This window comes from Schistocerca gregaria, chromosome 11 (genome assembly GCF_023897955.1).
Source record: "Schistocerca gregaria isolate iqSchGreg1 chromosome 11, iqSchGreg1.2, whole genome shotgun sequence".
NCBI lineage: Eukaryota > Metazoa > Arthropoda > Insecta > Orthoptera > Acrididae > Schistocerca > Schistocerca gregaria.
The window spans coordinates 135,676,932-135,699,193 of NC_064930.1; the positions used below are offsets into that span (position 1 = coordinate 135,676,932).

At 44.5% G+C, this 22,262-nt stretch overlaps 1 protein-coding gene across 1 annotated transcript in view; it reads left to right on the top strand.

The window, feature by feature from the left end:
* Positions 1–22,262, top strand: part of LOC126295061 (lateral signaling target protein 2 homolog) — a 134,140-nt gene that overhangs the window by 70,256 nt on the left and 41,622 nt on the right. The window contains exon 4 of the mRNA XM_049987308.1: positions 5,122–5,449. Within this exon, the coding sequence (XP_049843265.1) occupies positions 5,122–5,449 (328 nt within the window). The remainder of the gene's footprint in view (positions 1–5,121; positions 5,450–22,262) is intronic.

Below are 22,262 nucleotides of genomic sequence, written 5' to 3' on the forward strand. Positions count from 1 at the left end.
GGACCGTGCATCCGGACGTTGACCATGCCAAGTTTCTGACGTCATAGCGTGGAATAGCACTTTCTGGAGTCTTTCCGAACGTGCAGAGCGATACCTGGCATGTCATACATTCTGAGCGTGCATCTGAGTGTTGACCAATGAGATGGCACAACGCCACCTACGTCACACACACGCCGTCTCCCTTCGGTACAGAGTTGTGAGGCGCCATATTGGCAATCCTATACGTATATATGCCGTTTCTGGGCACCAGCAAATTGAGAATCAGTGGAAAACCCGCTGTTAACTGTGTGATTCGTTCCAATAAAATAATAACAAACATCTTATTCGTGGCAAAAGAATTATTGCAACTTGCGTAATATGACTGTATGTCATTTGAAGGTAGCGACACAGTGAGGATCCACCAAACACATAGTTCTTCGTACAATTTATTATAATTAAATTTCAGTTAGTAACATATCTACGATTAAAGCATTTGTTGTTGTTGTTGTTGTTGTTGTTGTTGTCTTCAGTCCTGATACTGGATGTAGCTCTCCATGCTACTCTATCCTGTGCACGCTTCTTCATCTTCCAGTACCTACTGCAGTCTACATCCTTCTGAATCTGCTTAGTGTATTCATCTCTTGGTCTCCCTCTAACATTTTTACCCTCCACGTTGCCCACGAGTACAAAATTGGTGATCCCTTGATGCCCCACAACATGTCCTACCAACTGATCCCTTCATCTAATCAAGTTGTGCCACAAACTCCTCTTCTCCCCAATTCTACTCAATACCTCTTCATTAGTTATGTGATCTACCCATCTAATCTTCAGCATTCTTCTATAGCACCACATATCGAAAGCTTCTATTCTCTTCTCGTCTAAACTATCTATGGTCCACGTTTCACTTCCATACATGGCTACACTCCATACAAATACTTTCAGAAAAGACTTCCTGACACTTAAGTCTATACTCGATGTTAACAAAGTTCTCATCTTCAGAAACGCTTTCCTTGCCATTGCCAGTCTACATTTTATATCCTCTCTACTTCGACCATCATCAGTTATTTTGCTCCCCAAACAGCAAAACTCCTTTACTACTTTAAGTGTCTCATTTCCTAATCTAATTCCCTCAGCACCACCCGACTTAATTCGACTACATTCCCTTATCCTCGTTTTGCTTTGTTGATGTTCATCTTATATTCTCCTTTCAAGACACTGTACATTCCGTTCAACTGCTCTTCCAAGTCCTTTGCTGTCTCTGGCAGAATTACAATGTCATCGGTGAACCTCAACGTTTTTATCTCTTCTCCATGGATTTTAATACCTACTCCGAATTTTTCTTTTGTTTCCATTACTGCTTGCTCAACATACAGATTGAATAACGTTGGGGATAGGCTACAACCCTGTCTCACTCCTTTCCCAACCACCGCTTCCCTTTCATGTCCCTGGACTCTTATAACTGCCATCTGGTTTCCGTACAATTTGTAAATAGCCTTTCGGTCCCTGTCTTTTACCCCTGCTACCTTCACAATTTGAAAAAGAGTATTTCAGTCAACATTGTTAAAAGCTTTCTGTAAGTCTACAAATGATAGAAATGTAGGTTTGCCTTTCCTTAATCTTTCTTCTAATATAAGTCGTAGGGTCAGTATTGCCTCACGTGTTCCAACATTTCTACGGAATCCAAACTGATCTTCCCCGATGTCGGCTTCTACCAGTTTTTCCATTCGTCTGTAAAGAATTCGCGTTAGTATTTTGCAGCCGTGACTTATTAAACTGGTAGTTCAGTAATTTTCACACCTGTCAATGCCTACTTTCTTTAGGATTGGAATATTTATATTCTTCTTGAAGTCTGAGGGTATTTCGCCTGTCTCATACATCTTGCTCACCAGCTGGTAGAGTTTTGTCATGACTGGCTCTCCCAAGGCCGTCAGTAGTTCTAATGGAATGTTGTCTACTCCGGGGGCCTTGTTTCGGCTCAGGTCTTTCAGTGCTCTGTCAAACTCTTCACGCAGTATCATATCTCCCATTTCATCTTCATCTACATTCTCTTCCATTTCCATAATATTGTGCTCAAGAACATCGCCCCTGTATAGACCCTCTATATACTCCTTCCACCATTCTGCTTTACCTTTTCTCCACCACACACCGTCAGGTGGCTTGCGGAGTATGGATGTAGATGTAGATGTACCTTCTCTGCTTAGAACTGGGTTTCCATCTGAGCTCTTGATATTCAAGTGGTTCTCTTGTCTCCAAAGGTCTCTTTAATTTTCCTGTAGGCATCATCTATCTTGCCCCTCATGATAGGAGCCTCTACATCCTTACAACCTGACTGGTGTACAATCCATGCCATGTGTCAATAAATCTTTTTCTTCGAGGTACTTCATAATCTTCGAATACAGTATATCTTCCAAAACCCTTGCTGCAAATCGACGTTATTGATATAGGCCTGTAATTTAGTAGATTATTCCTACTTCCCTTTTTGGGCATTGGGTGACTTGAGCAACCTTGCAGTCTTTAGGTACGAATCTTTCTGTGAGCGATTGTTGTATATAATTGCTAAATATGGAGCTATTTTAGCAGCGTACTCTGAGAGGAACCTGACTGGTATACAATCTGGACCGGAGGCCTTGCCTTTATTAAGTGATTTAAGCTGCTTTGTTACACTGAGGATATCTACTATGTTTCTCATCTTGGCAGTTGTTCTTGATTGGAATTCAGGAATATTTACTTCGTCGTCTTTGGTGCAGGAGTTTCGGAAAATCGTGTTTAATAACTCTGCTTTGGTGGCACTGTCATCAGTGACTTTACTGTTGTTATCGCGCAGTGAAGGTATTGATTGCGTCCTGCCACTGGTGTGCTTTATGTATGACCAGAATCTCTTTGGGTTTTCTGCCAGGTTTCGAGACAGAATTTCGTTGTGGAAATTATTAAAAGCATCTCGCATTGAAGTACGCGCCGTATTTCCAACTTCTGTAAAACTTTGCCTATCTTGGGGATTTTGCGTTCTTTTAAATTTGGCATGCTTTTTTCGATGCGCTAAAGACAAGACACATTCCCATGCCCAAGGGAGGAATGGAACCTCGTACAGGGGACGCCGCGCGAACCGTTACCAGGCGCCCAAGACCGCGCGGCTATCCCGCGCAATGTACCAGCACTTCACATTTGCGATGCCTTACCTGGCGCTTGCATTCACCTGCGATGTTGCGCTGTTAACCACTGAAACATGTTACCTACACTACTGTCCATTAAAGTTGCTACACCACGAAGATGACGTGCTACAGAACCGAAATTTAACCGACAGGAAGAAGATGCTGTGATATGCAAGTGATTAGCTTTTCAGAGCATTCACACACGGTTGGCACCGGTGGCGACACCTACAACGTGCTGACATGAGGAAAGTTTCCAACCGATTTCTCATACACAAACAGCAGTTGACCGGTGAAACGTCGTTGTGATGCCTCGTGTAAGGAGGAGAAATGCGTACATCACGTTTCCAACTTTTATAAAGGTCGGATTGTAGCCTATAGCGATTGTGGTTTATCGTATCGCTACACTGCTGCTCGCGGTGGTCGAGATCCAATGACTACTAACAGAATATGGAATCGGTGGGTTCAGGAGGGTAATACGGAACGCCGTGCTGGATCCAAACGGCCTCGTATCACTAGCAGTCGAGATGACAGACATGTTATCCGCACGTCTGTAACGGATCCTGCAGCCACGTCTCGATCCCTGAATCAACAGATGGGGACGTTTGCAAGACAACAACCATCTGCACGAACCGTTCGACGACGTTTGCAGCAGCATGGACTATCAGCTCGGAGACCGTAGCTGTGGTTACCCATGAGGCTGCATCACAGTCAGGAGCGCCTGCGATGGTGTACTCGACGACGTACCTGGGTGCACGAATGACAAAACGTCATTTTTTTCGGATGAATCCAGGTTCTGTTTACAGCATCACGATGGTCGCATCCGTGTTTGGCGTCATCGCGGTGAACGCGTGTATTCGTCATCGCCATACTGGCGTATCACCCGGCGTGATGGTATGGGGTGCCACTGGTTACCTCTTGTCACCTCTTGTTCGCATTGACGGCACCTTGAACAGTGGTCGTTACATTTCAGATGTGTCACGACCTGTGGCTCTACCATTCATTCGATGCCGGAGAAACCCTACATTTCAGCAGGATAATGCACGGCCGCATGTTGCAGGTCCTGTACGGGCCTTTCTGGATACAGAAAATGTTCGACTGCTGCACTGGGCAGCACATTCTCCAGATCTCTCACCAATTGAAAACGTCTGGTCAATGGTGGCCGAGCAACTGGCATGCCACAATACTCCAGTCACTACTGTTGATGAACTGTGGTATCGTGTTGAAGCTGCACGGGCAGCTGTACCTGTACACGCCATCCGAGTTCTGTTTGACTCAATGCCCAGGCGTATCAAGGCCGTTATTACAGCCAGATGTGGTTGTTCTGGGTAGTGATTTCTCAGGATCTATGCACCCAAATTTCGTGAAAATGTAATCACATGTCAGTTCTAGTATAATATATTTGTCGAATGAACACCCGTTTATCATCTGCATATCTTCTTGGTGTAGCTATTTTAATGGGCAGTAGTGTAGACAAACGTATTGCCCAAATTTCTTTACTTTATTGTTTGCTGCTGCATTTCTTTTTCCCCATCAATGTATACAGATTAGGAGCTAAAAATATAGCTTCCAGAGGATAAAATAATTTTACAGCTCAAGCGAATTTCAGAATGAGGTTTTCACTCTGCAGCGGAGTGTGCGCTGATATGAAACTTCCTGGCAGATTAAAAATGTGTGCTGGACCGAGACTCGAACTCGGGACCTTTGCTTTTCGTGGGCAAGTGGTGTACCAACTGAGCTACCCAAGCACGACTCACGCCCCGTCCTCACTGCTTTACTTCCGCCAGTACCTCTTCTCCTACCTTCCACTTTGCCCGCGAAAGGCAAAGGTCCCCAGTTCGAGTCTCGGTGCGGCACACAGTTTTAATCTGCCAGGAAGATTCAAGCGGTTCTATTTCTCAACTTAATTGCTGTATTTGAAACGTGACGTGTGCCCCTGGTATGTGAGTCTGCTGCCGCTGTAGACGTGATAACCACCCCGCCCGTGTGAGTGCAGGCCGCACCAATACAACCTCCACCACCATGGCTGCAGACACCACCACCATCACCACCACCACCACCACAACCACCACCACAACCACGCGACGTCTCCGGCCTCGGGTGGCGGCGGCGGCGGCGGCGGGCCCTTGGAGGCGGCGTCGCAGTCCGGGAGGCGGCGCTGCAGCTCCGGGGCCGGCGGGGGCGGTCGCTGCCCCCAGCAGCAGGTGCAGCAGCGGCAGGCGGCCAACCTGCGCGAACGGAGGCGCATGCAGAGCATAAACGACGCGTTCGAAGGGCTGCGCGCGCACATCCCCACACTGCCCTACGAGAAGCGGCTGTCCAAGGTGCGTGCCAAAACCACACAAGTCTGTGTCGGTCCGCTGCGGTCCGGTACCAACTACCTGTTACGACGATAACGGCCTACCACACTGCGACATTTGAAACCATCGCGTGCTTCGCCGCAAGTGCTCGCAGGCTAACAAGACAGTTGCAAGAGGAGGTCAGCGTGGTGCAGGGGCGGGCAGGAATCCTGCACGTGTGCCGTGGACTTGCACGTGTGCAGCTAACAGGTGTTCTGCGTGCACACAGGGGCAAGCTGGCCACCCGCTTATCTCCCCCACCCCACCATACCTTCTGTCCGCTCCTTCCTCTGCAGTGCGTTTTGTTTCCTAGCTTGCTTTACTGAACGAAGGAATAAGATTAGTGGGAGTGCTTGAAAGATAGCGTGGTTTGAAAGAGTACCCGCTACCTACGATACGTTTTATTTAATTATCACAGGTGGAGTGGAACAAAATTTCTACATACAGACAAACACAAACAGTTACTTAAATTTTCCATCACTGATGTTTGCTCCTAACCGACACTTACTAATTCAGCAAATGGTTTTCCAGCTCTCGCTATATTAAGCGCAATCTTATGACTTGCACGTACCGCCGCGCTATTATTGTTGTCGTCCTGAAAAATTGAAAACGGTGCTCCATAAACTGTTGAATCAGTTAGACGAGAGACATGACGAAAGGAAGTCGCAGATCTCTCGTGACCACAGCAACCACGACAGATTCATCTAGTATCGTTACGTCGCTTTTCTTAAGCTCAGTCAATTTCCCCATCCGCTCAGAATCCGACAATAAATTCTACTCGTCCTTGTCAAATTTGTCATAATGGCCTTTAATACTAAACTTCCGCTAACCAGCGAGAATACTGCCACATATTAAACATTTCGAATTTTCACGTTTTTGCACAAAGAAAAAACGATTCTCCCATTACTTTTCAAAAGATAGCAAATCTCCACTTCTCCATTTCCTTGTTTCACTCTGCATTTTCCGGTTCTTGAAACACAACGTTCATTACGTAGTGGTCGCTTCGCATCAACGTCTGCAGCTTACAAGGGGGGGGGGTGGGGGGGGGGCGCCAATTGTGAAATTCAGATTCGATTCAAACTGCCCATAATAAAAGCTCATGGCCGGAGGTGTAACGTGGCAAAGCACCAAAATGCACTTACCAGCAGCTGTCGAGAAAATTGACAGTTTAAAGAAGCCGTTGTGGTGAAATACTCTCTACGATTAATAATTTTCTATAGCGTCGTGGCGCAGCGGTAAGCGCTCGGGTTCGTAATCCGAAGGTCGCCGGATCGAATCTCCCGCCATGAAACATTTTTTTATTTTTATTTTTATGTAATTCTGTAGTCATGTCCTAGTTCATGAACCACGGGCAACGTATGAGTGGCCAAGCAAGTGGTCCCGACAGTCGGGATACCAGTTACTTTGGAATAAGGCTGGGCATCTCGGACGTATTCTGAGTCGTGGTCACCTTTGTGCTCATACCGCAAAGACTACCAAATCCACCGGTTAGTCCCTCAACCGTTAGGGGTAAAACCCAATGGGATTCGGGGCAAGTGAGGCTAGCAACGTGCTTCCCTGGTACTTTAAATATGATGCTGGCAACAATCAGAGCAAAATGCCTCGCACCTTTGGAGGTGACGGAGTCCCACCTCTAACTGACAAACCAGGGACTCCTAAGATACGACTTGGCAAACAAATGGTAATGAGATGGGGAGCTATTAATATCAATGGGGGCTACTCTGGGAAGAAGGTAGAGCTGGCAGAAGCTGCAAGTAAGATGGGGCTGGACGTTTTAGCTGTTAGTGACATTCGGGTAAGGGGTGAGCAAGAAGAGGAAGTGGGAGAATACAAGGTCTACCTGTCAGGAGTCAAAGCAGAAATAGCACAATGGGGTGTAGGGCTTTACATCAGGAAAGAAATGGAACCCAGCGTAGTTGCAGTAAGGTATGTAAACGAACGACTGATGTGGATAGATTTGACAGTGTATAGCAAGAAAATTAGGATTGTGTCAGTATATTCGCATTGTGAAGGGACAGATCAAGATAAGATTGAGGCACTCAGTGATGTAGTTGTTAGAGTAGAGGACAATGACAGTGTTCTGCTCATGGGTGATTTTAATGCCAGGATTGGAAATCGAACAGAAGGGTATGGAAAGGTTATGGATAAATTTGGAAGTTCTAAGGAATGACGAGATACGTTTGAAGTTCTCTAACACTATAGATACAGCAATAAGGAATAGTGCAGTAGGCAACAGAGTTGAAGAGGAATGGACGTCTCTAAAAAGGGCCATCACAGAAGTTGGGAAGGAAAACATAGGTACAAAGAAGGTAGCTGCGAAGAAACCATGGGTAACAGAAGAAATACTTCAGTTGATTGATGAAAAGAGGAAGTACAAACATGTTCCCGGAAAATCAGGAATACAAAAATACATGTCGATGAGGAATGAAATAAATAGGAAGTGCAGGGTAGCTAAGACGAAATGGCTGCAGGAAAAATGTGAAGACATCGAAAAAGATATGATTGTCGGAAGGACAGACTCAGCATTCAGGAAAGTCAAAACAACCTTTGGTGACATTAAAAGCAACGGTGGTAACATTAAGAGTGCAACGGGAATTCCATTGTTAAATGCAGAGGAGAGAGCAGATAGGTGGAAAGAATACATTGAAAGCCTCTATGAGGGTGAAGATTTGTCTGATGTGATGGATAAGAAACAGGAGTCGATTTAGAAGAGATAGGGGATCCAGTATTAGAATCGGAATTTAAAAGAGCTTTGGAGGACTTACGGTCAAATAAGGCAGAAGGGATAGATAACATTCCATCAGAATTTCTAAAATCATTAGGCGAAGTGGCAACAAAACGACTATTCACGTTGGTGTGTAGAATATATGAGTCTGGCGACATACCATCTGACTTTCGGAAAAGCATCATCCACCCAATTCCGAAGACGGTAAGAGCTGACAAGTGCGAGAATTATCGCACAATCAACTTAACAGCTCATGCATCGAAGCTGCTTACAAGAATAATATACAGAAGAATGGAAAAGAAAATTGAGAATGCGCTAGGTGACGATCAGTTTGACTTTAGGAAAAGTAAAGGCACGAGAGAGGCAATTCTGACGTTACGGCTAATAATGGAAGCAAGGCTAAAGAAAAATCAAGACATGTTCATAGGATTTGTCGACCTGGAAAATGCGTTCGACAATATAAAGTGGTGCAAGCTGTTCAAGATTCTGAAAAAAAGTAGGGGTAAGCTATAGGGAGAGACGGGACATATAGAATATGTACAACAACCAAGAGGGAATAATAAGAGTGGACGATCAAGAACGAAGTGCTCGTATTAAGAAGGGAGTAAGACAAGGCTGTAGCCTTTCGCCCCTACTTTTCAATCTGTACATCGAGGAAGCAGTGATGGAAATAAAAGAAAGGTTCAGTAGTGGAATTAAAATACAAGGTGACAGGATATCAATGATACGATTCGCTGCTGACATTGCTATCCTGAGTGAAAGTGAAGAAGAATTAAATGATCTGCTGAACGGAATGAACAGTCTAATGAGTACACCGTATGGTTTGAGAGTAAATCGGAGAAAGACGAAGTTAATGAGAAGTAGTAGAAATGAGAACAGCGAGAAACTTAACATCAGGATTGATGGTCACGAAGTCAATGAAGTTAAGGGATCCTGCTACCTAGGCAGTAAAATAATCAATGACGGACGGAGCAAGGAGGACATCAAAAGCAGACTCGCTATGGCAAAAAAGTCATTTCTGGATAACAGAAGTCTACTAATATCAAATACCGGCCTTAATTTGAGGAAGAAATTTCTGAGGATGTACGTCTGGAGTACAGCATTGTATTGTAGTGAAACATGGACTGTGGGAAAACCGGAACAGAAGAGAATCGAAGCATTTGAGATGTGGTGCTATAGACGAATGTTGAAAATTAGATGGACTGATAAGGTAAGGAATGAGAAGGTTCTACGCAGAATCGGAGAGGAAAGGAATATGTGGAAAACACTGATAAGGAAAAGGGACAGGATGATAGGACATCTGCTAAGACATGAGCGAATGACTTCCATGGTACTAGAGGGAGCTGTAGAGGGCAAAAACTGTAGACGAAGACAGAGATTGGAATACGTCAAGCAAATAATTGAGGACGTAGGTTGCAAGTGCTACTCTGAGATGAAGAGGTTAGCACAGGAAAGGAATTCGTGGCGGGCCGCATCAAACCAGTCAATTTGGAGAGGATATGGAGGCCAACAGCAACGGGAAACAACTCTTCGATTTCTGTGCCAGTATGGGCTTAGTAATCACAAACTCCTTTTTTAAACATAAGAACATTCACCGGTATACATGGGAAAGAGGGGAACCAGATCTGTCATTAATAATATAATAACAGATCAGGAATTCAGGAAGGCTGTGTGGGACACACGTGTATTCAGGGGATTCTTTGATGACACTGATCATTATTTAATCCGCAGCGAAATTGGGATTCAGAGGCAGAAAGTGCAGGAGGTCAGGTCAATATGTAGGAGGATAAGAGTGGAGAAACTTCAGGATAAGGAAATCAGGCACAAGTACATAACAGCGATCTCAGAAAGGTACCAGTTAGTTTAATGTAGTCAATTACAGTCACTGGAAAAGGAATGGACAAGGTACAGGGACACAGTACTAGAAGTGGCTAAAGAATGTCTTGGAACAGTAGTGTGTAAAAGTAGGATGAAGCAAACAGCTTGGTGGAATGACACATTCAAGGCAGCCTGTAAAAGGAAAAAGAAGGCCTATCAAAAATGGCTACATACTAGAACTCAGGTAGACAGAGAAAGTTATGTTGAAGAAAGAAACAAAGCCAAACAGATAACGGCAGTATCCAAGAAGAAATCTTGGGAAGACTTTGGAAACAGGTTGGAGACTATGGGTAAAGCTGCTGGAAAACCATTCTGGAGTGTAATTAGCAGTCTTCGAAAGGGAGGTAAGAAGGAAATGACAAGTATTTTGGACAGGTCAGGAAAACTGCTGGTGAATCCTGTGGATGCCTTGGGCAGATGGAGGGAATATTTTGAAGAGTTGCTCAATGTAGGTGAAAATACGATCAGTAATGTTTCAGATTTCAAGGTAGAATGGGATAGGAATGATGATGGAAATAGGATCACATTTGAGGAAGTGGAGAAAATGGTCAATAGATTGCAGTGCAATAAAGCAGCTGGGCTGGATGAAATTAAGTCGGAACTCATCAAATACAGTGGAATGTCAGGTCTTAAATGGCTACACAGGATAATTGAAATGGCCTGGGAGTCGGGACAGGTTCCATCAGACTGGACAGAAGCAGTAATCACACCCATCTTTAAACATGGAAACAGAAAAGATTGTAACAACTACAGAGGTATCTCTTTAATCAGCGTTCTGGGTAAAATCTTCTCAGGCATTGTTGAAAGGAAAGTGCGAGTATTAGTTGAGGACGAATTGGATGGAAATCTGTGTGGGTTTAGGCCTCTTAGAGGCTGTCAGGACCAGATCTTTAGCTTACGGCAAATAATGGAGAAGTGTTATGAGTGGAACAGGGAACTGTATCTACGCTTTATAGATCTAGAAAAGGCATATGACCGGGTTCCTAGGAGGAAGTTATTGTTTGTTGTACGAGATTATGGAATAGGAGGCAAACTTTTGCAAGCAATTAAAGGTCTTTACATGGATAGTCAGGCAGCAGTTAGAGTTGACGGTAAATTGAGTTCATGGTTCAGAGTAGTTTCAGGGGTAAGACAAGGCCGCAACCTGTCTCCACTGTTGTTCATATTATTTATGGATCATATGTTGAAAACAATAGACTGGCTGGGTGAGATTAAGATGCGTGAACACAAAATAAGCAGTCTTGCATATACGGTTGACTTAGTCTTGATGCCAGATTCGATTGAAAGTTCGCAAAGTAATATTTCAGAGCTAGATCAGAAATGTAAGGACTATGGTATGAAGATTAGCATTTCCAAAACGAAAGTAATGTCAGTGGGAAAGAAATATAAACGGATTGAGTGCCAAATAGGAGGAACTAAGTTAGAACAGGTGGACGGTTTCAAGTACTTAGGATGCATATTCTCACAGGATGGCAACATTTTGAAAGAACTGGAAGCGAGGTGCAGCAAAGCTAATGCAGTGAGCGCTCAGCTACGATCTACTCTCTTCTGCAATAAGGAAGTCAGTACGAAGACTAAGTTATCTGTGCACCGTTCAATCTTTCGATCAACTTTGTTGTATGGGAGCGAAAGCTGGGTGGATTCAGGTTACCTTATCAACAAGGCTGAGGTTACGGATATGAAAGTAGCTAGGATGATTGCGGGTACTAGTAGATGGGAACAATGGCAGGAGGGTGTGCACAATGAGGAAATCAAAGGAAAACTGGGAATGAACTCTATAGATGTAGCAGTCAGGGCGAACAGGCTTAGATTACCCAAGAGACTCATGGGTTCAGCAGTAGAGGGTAGGAGGAGTCGGGGCAGACCAAGGAGAAGGTACCTGGATTCGGTTAAGAACGATTTTGAAGTAATAGGTTTAACATCAGAAGAGGCGCCAATGTTAGCACGGAATAGGGGATTATGGAGGAATTTTATAAGGGGGCTATGCTCCAGACTGAACGCTGAAAGGCATCATCAGTCTTAAATGAGGATGATTTTTATTATATGTGTCAACTATCAATGAATTGCTTCTGCACGTTGGTGAAGGCGGATCGCTCTCCAATTGTACCGCCTCCGTTTTTCCGTTTCTTTAACAGGGTGTACCAAAGCTCTGACGTCCTCACAGATTTTCTACGATGTTATAAGTTGCGCTAGGGACCGGATGAACCTTCATTCGAAGTTAGCAGGCAACTACGCTGTTACGCGGCGGCTCGTTTCGGCCCATTCAACATCTGTCCTTTAAGTGCAACGAGCGAGTAACGGGGTTTATATTTCATACGTATCACAGCAAATTTGTGTTCGTGGGGTCTCTATTCTAATTCGAACATTTGACTTACGCTATACGTATTCGTTTCGGAATATCGTTTCTACGTCTTCCGTTAACTATACGTGGTTAACATTATGAAGACAATTAATAACATTTGTGAAATGCAACTTTGTTTGCGGAAAACATAATGATGTTCGAAGTCGCCAGTTTTTCCACGACAAACGACTTTCAACAACTCATTATATATGCATAATTGTTGCAACTGATTGCCGGGAATTATATATATATATATATATATATATATATATATATATATATATATATATATATATGAGTGTGTGTGTGTGTGTGTGTGTGTGTGTGTGTGTGTGTGTGTGTGTGTGTACACACATTTGAATTACAAAAAACAAATACTAAAAGAAAAGGTTGCATGGCGCGAGATTCGATCCGGCGACTTTCGGATTACGAACCCGAGCGCTTACCGCTGCGCCACGACGCTGCAGAAGATTATGAATCGTAGAGAGTATTTCAAAAAATGGCTCTGTGCACTATGGGACTTAACATATGTGGTCATAAGTCCCCTAGAACTGAGAACTACTTAAACGTAACTAACCTAAGGACATCATACACACCCATGCCCGAGGCAGGATTCGAACCTGCGACCGTAGGAGCCCCGCGGTTCCGGACTGCAGCGCCAGAACCGCTCGGCCACCGCGGCCGGCTGTCAATCATATGACCAATTCTATCAAACCTGATGTCTGGTATCACTCTCCACTGACTTGATGGGTGTTCCATTGGACGTCCAATATTCGGTCTTCCAGTGTCCAATTTCCGGTATGTAACTGTAACAGCACGTCTGAAATCCAGTAAATCCTGTGCATTTTCCCCATGTACTAGTCTGTAGAAGAGTCGGACATTTACGAGGGCCATTTCCAGCAAGCGTGTAATAGGACCCAGTACCATTTTTCCCTCTAATTACACGTCGCATATTTTCCAACTAACCAGTCACGGTAATCAACACCTCCCATGCACGCGTTATACGACTTCAAAACGGCAGGTTGTTGCACTTCCGTCTTCTTACTTGCTTGTCTATTGTGTACCGCGTAGCTGCTCACAAAGGTACAACTTGTTCAAAATTTGTATCAATTGTAACGCATCTGTTGTCGTGCCATCGAACAAATAAGACTTCACCATTCCTACCGAACTGGTACTCATAATTTCCTCGAACTGTATTTTTCAGTTAGTTGCTGCTCAGTATTGGACAGTCACCGACTCGATTCTCTCTGACAGTCCCAGTTGCTCGAAAACCCGAATTCCTCAGATGAATCAGAAGGTCTCTACTAGTGAAGGCATTGTCAAAGTACACACACACAATGATTCTCGTGTTTTTCAATGCAGTCCAACATGTTTAGGACTACTCTTGATCCCAATAGCCGGCCATCCCATGCAGTATCTTCTGGATGCTTTCCACAGTATAAATCAAAGTTGAAACAGTAGCCACTTGCTCCACAAAGAGACCACAACGTATAGCCAAATCTAATAAGCTTGCCTCGGATAAACTGTCCATCTGGAACTGTATTATTTACTAATGGGAAAGATATTCATAAGTATACTTACATAATACACTGTAAATTTCAAAGTAACTTCATATCCTGTAATTTATATATGAAAGAGGGGTCGTTACTTACCTCAGCAACAAAATCTGGTAAAATTACCACGTTCTAAAATGAAAATACATCAGCAGTAGCAGAGTTTCATTCATATTGGAACGTGCAGCAATACAAATAACTGAAATGATAACACCAAGTCCCAGTGTCCTATTTCAAGTATACAAAATTTTATAACAATGGTAAACAATGAATATAACTCCAATTGAGCTATCAGTGTAAGTAGTTTAAAAGACACATTGTTGACTATAAATAATTGCAAAAAGATCTTTGCCACATATTTGAAATATTTCTAAATTGTCGATAAAGTAAATACCTGTAATAACGAAAATAGTACCTTAGTATTCAATAATCAATTAATGGTAGGATTTATTGCTTTTAATTTTCTCTAAGCATACATTTGTTATAAAAAGCATCGACAAATGACGTAGAAAAGTAGTAGGTGCAAATTAATAATTTATTGTGTATTTATAAATCATTATGTACTCTGTCCTCAAAATAAGACACTGGTACTTAATGGGTTAAGTGCCGAAGAATGCCATTCTTCTCTGCTGCGTGTATTTGGTGAAGCTTCCCCTTCTAGGGCCACAGTTGGAAATTGGTTTCGCGAGTTTTCAAGGGGTCGGCAGTCAGTTGAAGATGAACCTCCTCCCGGTCGGCCAGCAACAGCTGTGACTCCTGAACACATTGATGCTGTGAGGAAAATGATCAAAGAAAGTCCACATCTTACATTTTGAGACATTTAAGGGACCCTAAATATTGGATCGACAGCAGTACAGACCATCGTTCATAGTCACGTAGGCCTTGCTAAGAGATGTGCCCGTTGGGTGCCACATTCCCTGACAGAAAGCCAAAAGGAGGGTAGAGTGGATTGGTGTCGTTTCACGCTCGAAAAATTCAATGGAGGGAAGTCCCAAGACACCTACAATATCGTCACATGTGATGAAACGTGAGTCTATCATTACGACCCTGAAACGAAGAGACAGTCTTCTGTGTGATGCTTTTCAGGGGAGGAACCACCCACAAAAGTTCGAGAGGTTCGGAGCTCTGGAAAAAAGATGGCAACTTTTTTCACAAAGATCGCGCATCTCGCCTCTGTGACCTTGGACACGCATCGTACAGTCAATGCTGAATGGTACGTGAACGATTGTCTTCCAAAAGTCATCGCCACATGGAAGTCACAGCATCCAAAGTCCAAGAGTGTGCACCTTCTGCTGCATCACGGCAACGCATCTGCGCACAGGGCTGCCAGAACGATGGGCTTTCTGGAGAAGGAAGATGTACGAGTGTTACCCCATCCCCCCCCCCCCCCCTACTCACCTGACCTCGCCCCTTGTGACTTCTTCCTGTTCCCTAAGACTAAGGGAAAAAATTGGAGGGCAGCGGTTTTCATCAGATGAAGAGGCCATTGCAGCGTACGAGAGTGCACTAAGTGACATTCCAAAAGAAGCTTGGATTGACACATTTTCTAATTGATTTCAGAGAATGGAAAAAGTATACATGCTAATGGAGAGTATTTTGAAAAGTTGTAAACGTTTTTTTGCAAATAATTTTTTGCACACATTCTGCTAAAAACTTTCGGCATAGCCCACGTAGACATAGCAATACGTTATAGAGCTGCACTTTACTGGCTTAAGAGGTACAGGGTCGATAAAGACACCGAAATTACGGGAACAAACATTAGGAAGAAAACACAAATGAAACAATGGTGGATTCGAACATGGCAGAGAGGGTGGGATGCATGCGATAAGGGTCGCCGAGAACACACTTTTTTTCCTGATGTGCACGAAAGATTACAACTGAAACATATCGACCCAAGCCGGGGTATGGTCCATTTGCTGACACGCCACGGGTCGTATCCGGCACATTTAAGCGGTATGGGACTATTATTTATTTCAAGTTTCTGCTACCAGTCACTTTTTATTTTATGTTTAATCTAACATAACGCAACGCGTTTCGAACATATTTTGTTCATTTTCAAGCGTTTGTACATACATATATACATCGAGAAATGTTACTTAAAATAAACAATTTCAAATTAGATTAATCTAGAACACTTTGTTTTTTACTGTAGCTGCTGGTGTGGCAGTGTATATATAGAGATCGAAGTCAGTGATGTCTTCTGCTGGTTTTCTTCTCTGTTGTTGGTTATGTATCTCACAGCCTGGTATCGGATGCAGATAGATTTGCATCAGTTATGTGTTACGAAAATAGTGTGAAAGGCTTTTATATGGCAGTTGATCACTTACAGTTACATCCTCTTGCTGCTTCACTTGTATCACTGGTGTAATGGCGGAGCTGTTGATAGACATCACACTATTGCACATTATTTTGTCACTGAATGTCACTGCACAAATTGCTTCGATGTTGTACACACAACACAAGATGGCGGACTGTAGCATGTGAGTCTGTATCGATTATCAAGGGTTTGTATCGATGTTCTTGGTTCTGGTAGATTATTTACATCGACATTTCGTGAATCTATTGAGTTAGAACTGGCTTGAGACTGTTGAAGAATTCTGAGTTTTTGAACACGGTTATTTCATTAAGAATGTTATCTCCATGCTTTGTGTTATGTATGAAAATTTCCATTTCTTCCATGATATCCATTCTTTTACTTTTTCGTATTTTTTGTAAAATTTCGAGGTTGTCTTCTATTTTCAGAGGGTGGCCTGTGTCTTTAATGTGAGTTGCTACTCCTGATTTGTCACATTTATCAAGCCTGTAGCAGTCTAAATGTTCTTTGAATGGGGTTCTGAAATTTCTGCCTGTTTGGCCGATATAAGAAGACAACACCAAACTTGAAATAAATAATTTTCCCACACAGTCACGGTATACAAACATTAGCCATTATGGCTGAAAATAAATAGGTATGGGACTAACTGACGACGAAATATGAGTACTCGGAGAAACTGGGACACCGGAACACGTCACACGGCCGTCCAACACGCCAGCACAAGTGAGACCTGTACAGAATGACAGTGACATCTCCAGAATAATAGTAATCCCGGCGGCTGGAACACAATAGATAGCGCCAAAACCCATGTGGAAGGAGGCGTAGAGAAGCTCAAAGTGACTAGAGTAACTACTTTTGAATACATCATGGGAGAGAACAGTGATCAAAGTGTTACAAATATTTACTATCAAAAACCGTCTCGCGCAGATTCCCGTAAGGACGACATAGTGACAGACATCCCTGGGGTTGTGAAGCAGCTGAATGGGCTGAAAATAAATAAACAGCCAGGTCCTGACGGGATCCCAATTCGCTTTCACAGAGAGTACTCTACTGCATTGGCTACCTACTTAGCTTGCATTTACCGCCAATCTCTTGTCGAACGTAAAGCGCCGAGAGACTGGAAAAAAGCGCTGGTGACGCCTATATATAAGAAGGGTAGAAGGACGGATCCTCAAAATTACAGACCAATATCCTTAACATCGGTTTGTTGCAGGATTATCGAACATATTCTCAGTTCGAATATAATGTAAGTAGGCTGTATAGGTTTTCATGTTGGTAACGCCACGTAGCGCTCTGTATGAAAACCACTGACTGTGCTGTGTGCAGTCTGTGGCTGATTGGGATTGTCGGAACATTTGGTATTGTAGTGTTGGGCAGTTGGCTGTTAAGAGCGCGCAGCGTCGCGCAGTTGGACAATTACAGTAGTTACAATTGTCAACAACAGATGCCACTGCGGTCTGGGAAACTCTATAGTACGATATTTTCCACATATCCACCATGCGTAGCAATAACATGGCGTAGTCTCTGAATGAAATTACCCGAAACCTTTGACAACGTGTCTAGCGGAATGGCTTCACATGCAGATGAGATGTACTGCTTCGGCTGTTCAATTGATTCTGGATTCTGGCGGTACACCTGGTCTTTCAAGTGTCCCCACAGAAAGAAGTCACAGGGGTTCATGTCTGGCGAATAGGGAGGCCAATCCACGCCGCCTCCTGTATGTTTCGGATAGCCCAAAGCAATCACACCATCATCGAAATATTCATTCAGAAAATTAAAGAAGTCGGCCGTGCGATGTGGACGGGCACCACCTTGCATAAACCACGATGTGTTCGCAGTGTCATCTAAGGCAGTTTGTACCGCCACAAATTCACGAAGAATGTCCAGATAGCGTGATGCAATAATCGTTTCGGATCTGAAAAATGGGCCAATGATTCCTTTGGAAGACATGGCGGCCCAGACCAGTACTTTTTGAGGATGCAGGGACGATGGGACTGCAACATGGGGCTTTTCGGTTCCCCATATGCGCCAGTTCTGTGTATTGACGAAGCCGTCCAGGTAAAAATAAGCTTCGTCAGTAAACCAAATGCTGCCCACATGCATATCGCCGTCACCAATCCTGTGCACTATATCGTTAGCGAATGTCTCTCGCGCAGCAATCGTAGCGGCACTGAGGGGTTGCCGCGTTTGAATTTTGTATGGATAGAGGTGTAAACTCTGGCGCATGAGACGACACGTGGACGTTGGCGTCATTTGGACCGCAGCTGCAACACGGCGAACGGAAACCTGAGGCCGCTGTTGGATCACCTGCTGCACTAGTTGCGCGTTGCCCTCAGTGGTTGCCGTCGCTTTTCGGTCTTTTGGTTACATTAAACCTCCGTTAAAAACTTCGTCTTGTTGCAACAACACAGTGTTCTACGCGGTGGAATTCCAACACCAGAAAAATCCTCTGTTCTAAGGAATAAACCATGTTGTCCACAGCACACTTGCACGATGTGAACAGCACATGCTTACAGCAGAAAGACGACGTACAGAATGGCGCACCCACAGACTGCGGTGTCTTCTATATCTTTCACATCACTTGCAGCGCCATCTGTTTTTGAAAATCGTAACTACTGTAATTTCGAAAGTTTGTCCGCCTGAAAATGTACTGTTGTCCCAAGCATATTGCAACAAACGGTGTATTTCTATCGTTCCTCGTTTAGTGTATATATATATATATATATATATATATATATATATATATATATATATACTCTTTTGAACACTATTAAGGTAAATACATTGATTGTTCTTTATCAAAATCTTTCATTTGCTTACTGAGCCTATCAGTATTTAGTGACTTCAGTAGTCAGAATCTTTTATTTAGCTGGCAGTATTTTCGCTCGCTGTATTGCAGTAGTTCGAGTAACGAATATTTTTGTGCGGTAAGTGATTCATGAAAGGTATACGTTATTGTTAGTCAGGACCATTCTTTTGTAGAGTCAGATTGTGTTGCACTATAAATATTGTGTCATTTTAGTGATGATCAGAATAAGTAAAGAGAGAAATGTCTGAGTACGTTCAGTTTTGCTCAGCTATTTGAAACTCAAATAACGTAAGGGGTTTACCGGCACAGCAATTCACTAAATTTTCCAAGGGGACGTTTCAATAATGAATTTCCTTGACACACAGAAGTTGCTGTCCACGCATCAGCACGGCATTAGAAAGCATCGCTCCTCCGCAATTCAACTCGCCCTTTTTTCACCTGATATCTTGCGAACCGTGGATGAAGGGTATCAGACGGATGCCATACTCCTTGACTTCCGGAAAGCGCTTGACTCGGTGCCCCACTGCAGACTCCTAACTAAGGTACGAGCTTATGGGATTGGTTCCCAGGTACGTGAATGGCCCGAAGACTTCTTAAGTAATAGAACCCGGTACGTTGTCCTCGATTGTGAGTGTTCATCGGAGGTGAGGGTATCATCTGGAGTGCCCCAGGGAAGCGTGGTAGGTCCGCTGTTGTTTTCTATCTACGTAAATGATCTTTTTGATAAGGTGGGTAGCAACGTGCGGCTGTTTGCTGATGACGCTGTGGTGTAAGGGAAGGTGTCGTCGTTCAGTGACTGTAGGGGGATACGAGATGACTTGGACAGGATTTGTGATTGGTGTAAAGCATGGCAGCTAACTCTAATACAGAGAAATGTAAATTAATGTAGATGAACAGGAGAGAGAATCCCGTAATGTTTGAATACTCCATTAGTAGTGTAGCGCTTGACACAATCATGTCGATTAAATATTTGGGCGTAACATTGCAGAGCGATATGAAGTGGGACAAGCATGTAATGGCACTTGTGGGGAAGGCGGATTGGCAGAATTTTGGGAAGATGTGGTACATCTGTAAAGGAGACCGCTTATAAAACACTAATACGGCCTATTCTTGAGTACTGCTCGAGCGTTTGGGATCCCTGTCAGGACGGATTGAGGGAGGACATAGAAGCAATTCAGAGGCGGGCTGCTAGATTTGTTACTGGTAGGTTTGATCGTCACGCGAGTGTTACGGAAATGCTTCAGGAACTCGAGTGGGAGTCTCTAGAGGAAAGGAGGCGTTCTTTTCGTGAATCGCTACTGAGGAAATTTAGAGAACCAGCATTTAAGGCTGACTGCAGTACAATTTTATTGCCGCCAACTTACATTTCGCGGAAAGACCACAAACATAAGAGAAGGAGATTAGGGCTCGTACAGAGGCATATAGGCAGTCATTTTTCCCTAATTCTGTTTGGGAGTGGAACAGGGAGAGAAGATGCTTGTTATGTACCCTCCGCCACGCACCGTATGGTGGATTGCGGAGTATGTATGTAGATGTAGACAATGTATTTCTTACGGTGACCAGTTTGGACCACTACTCTGGTCATCTTGAGACCAATGACTCGGGACCTCCTTGTGCTGGAGAATCACTCAGTAGGAGGAGGTGCTTACTCATTGGTCTGAACATGACCACAGTAGTAGTCGAAACTGGTCACCATAATAAATACAATCCTGGAAATTGAAATAAGAACACCGTGAATTCATTGTCCCAGGAAGGGGAAACTTTATTGACACATTCCTGGGGTCAGATACATCACATGATCACACTGACAGAACCACAGGCACATAGACACAGGCAACAGAGCATGCACAATGTCGGCACTAGTACAGTGTATATCCACCTTTCGCAGCAATGCAGGCTGCTATTCTCCCATGGAGACGATCGTAGAGATGCTGGATGTAGTCCTGTGGAATGGCTTGCCATGCCATTTCCACCTGGCGCCTCAGTTGGACCAGCGTTCGTGCTGGACGTGCAGACCGCGTCATACGACGCTTCATCCAGTCCCAAACATGCTCAATGGGTGACAGATCCGGAGATCTTGCTGGCCAGGGTAGTTGACTTACACCTTCTAGAGCACGTTGGGTGGCACGGGATACATGCGGTCGTGCATTGTCCTGTTGGAACAGCAAGTTCCCTTGCCAGTCTAGGAATGGTAGAACGATGGGGTCGATGACGGTTTGGATGTACCGTGCACTATTCAGTGTCCCCTCGACGATCACCAGAGGTGTACGGCCAGTGTAGGAGATCGCTCCCACACCATGATGCCGGGTGTTGGCCCTGTGTGCCTCAGTCGTATGCAGTCCTGATTGTGGCGCTCACCTGCACGGCGCCAAACACGCATACGACCATCATTGGCACCGAGGCAGAAGCGACTCTCATCGCTGAAGACGACACGTCTCCATTCGTCCCTCCATTCACGCCTGTCGCGACACCACTGGAGGCGGGCTGCACGATGTTGGGGCGTGAGCGGAAGACGGCCTAACGGTGTGCGGGACCGTAGCCCAACTTCATGGAGACGGTTGCGAATGGTCCTCTCCGATACCCCAGGAGGAACAGTGTCCCTAATTTGCTGGGAAGTGGCGGTGCGGTCCCCTACGGCACTGCGTAGGATCCTACGGTCTTGGCGTGCATCCGTGCGCCGCTGCGGTCCGGTCCCAGGTCGACGGGCACGTGCACCTTCCGCCGACCACTGGCGACAACATCGATGTACTGTGGAGACCTCACGCCCCACGTGTTGAGCAATTCGGCGGTACGTCCACCCGGCCTCCCGCATGCCCACTATACGCCCTCGCTCAAAGTCCGTCAACTGCACATACGGTTCACGTCCACGCTGTCGCGGTGTGCTACCAGTGTTAAAGACTGCGATGGAGCTCCGTATGCCACGGCAAACTGGCTGACACTGACGGCGGCGGTGCACAAATGCTGCGCAGCTAGCGCCATTCGACGGCCAACACCGCGGTTCCTGGTGTGTCCGCTGTGCCGTGCGTGTGATCATTGCTTGTACAGCCCTCTCGCAGTGTCCGGAGCAAGTATGGTGGGTCTGACACACCGGTGTCAATGTGTTCTTCTTTCCATTTCCAGGAGTGTACATTGTGATCAAGACAGTTTTTGATAGTAAATATTAGCGACTAAAGTGAGT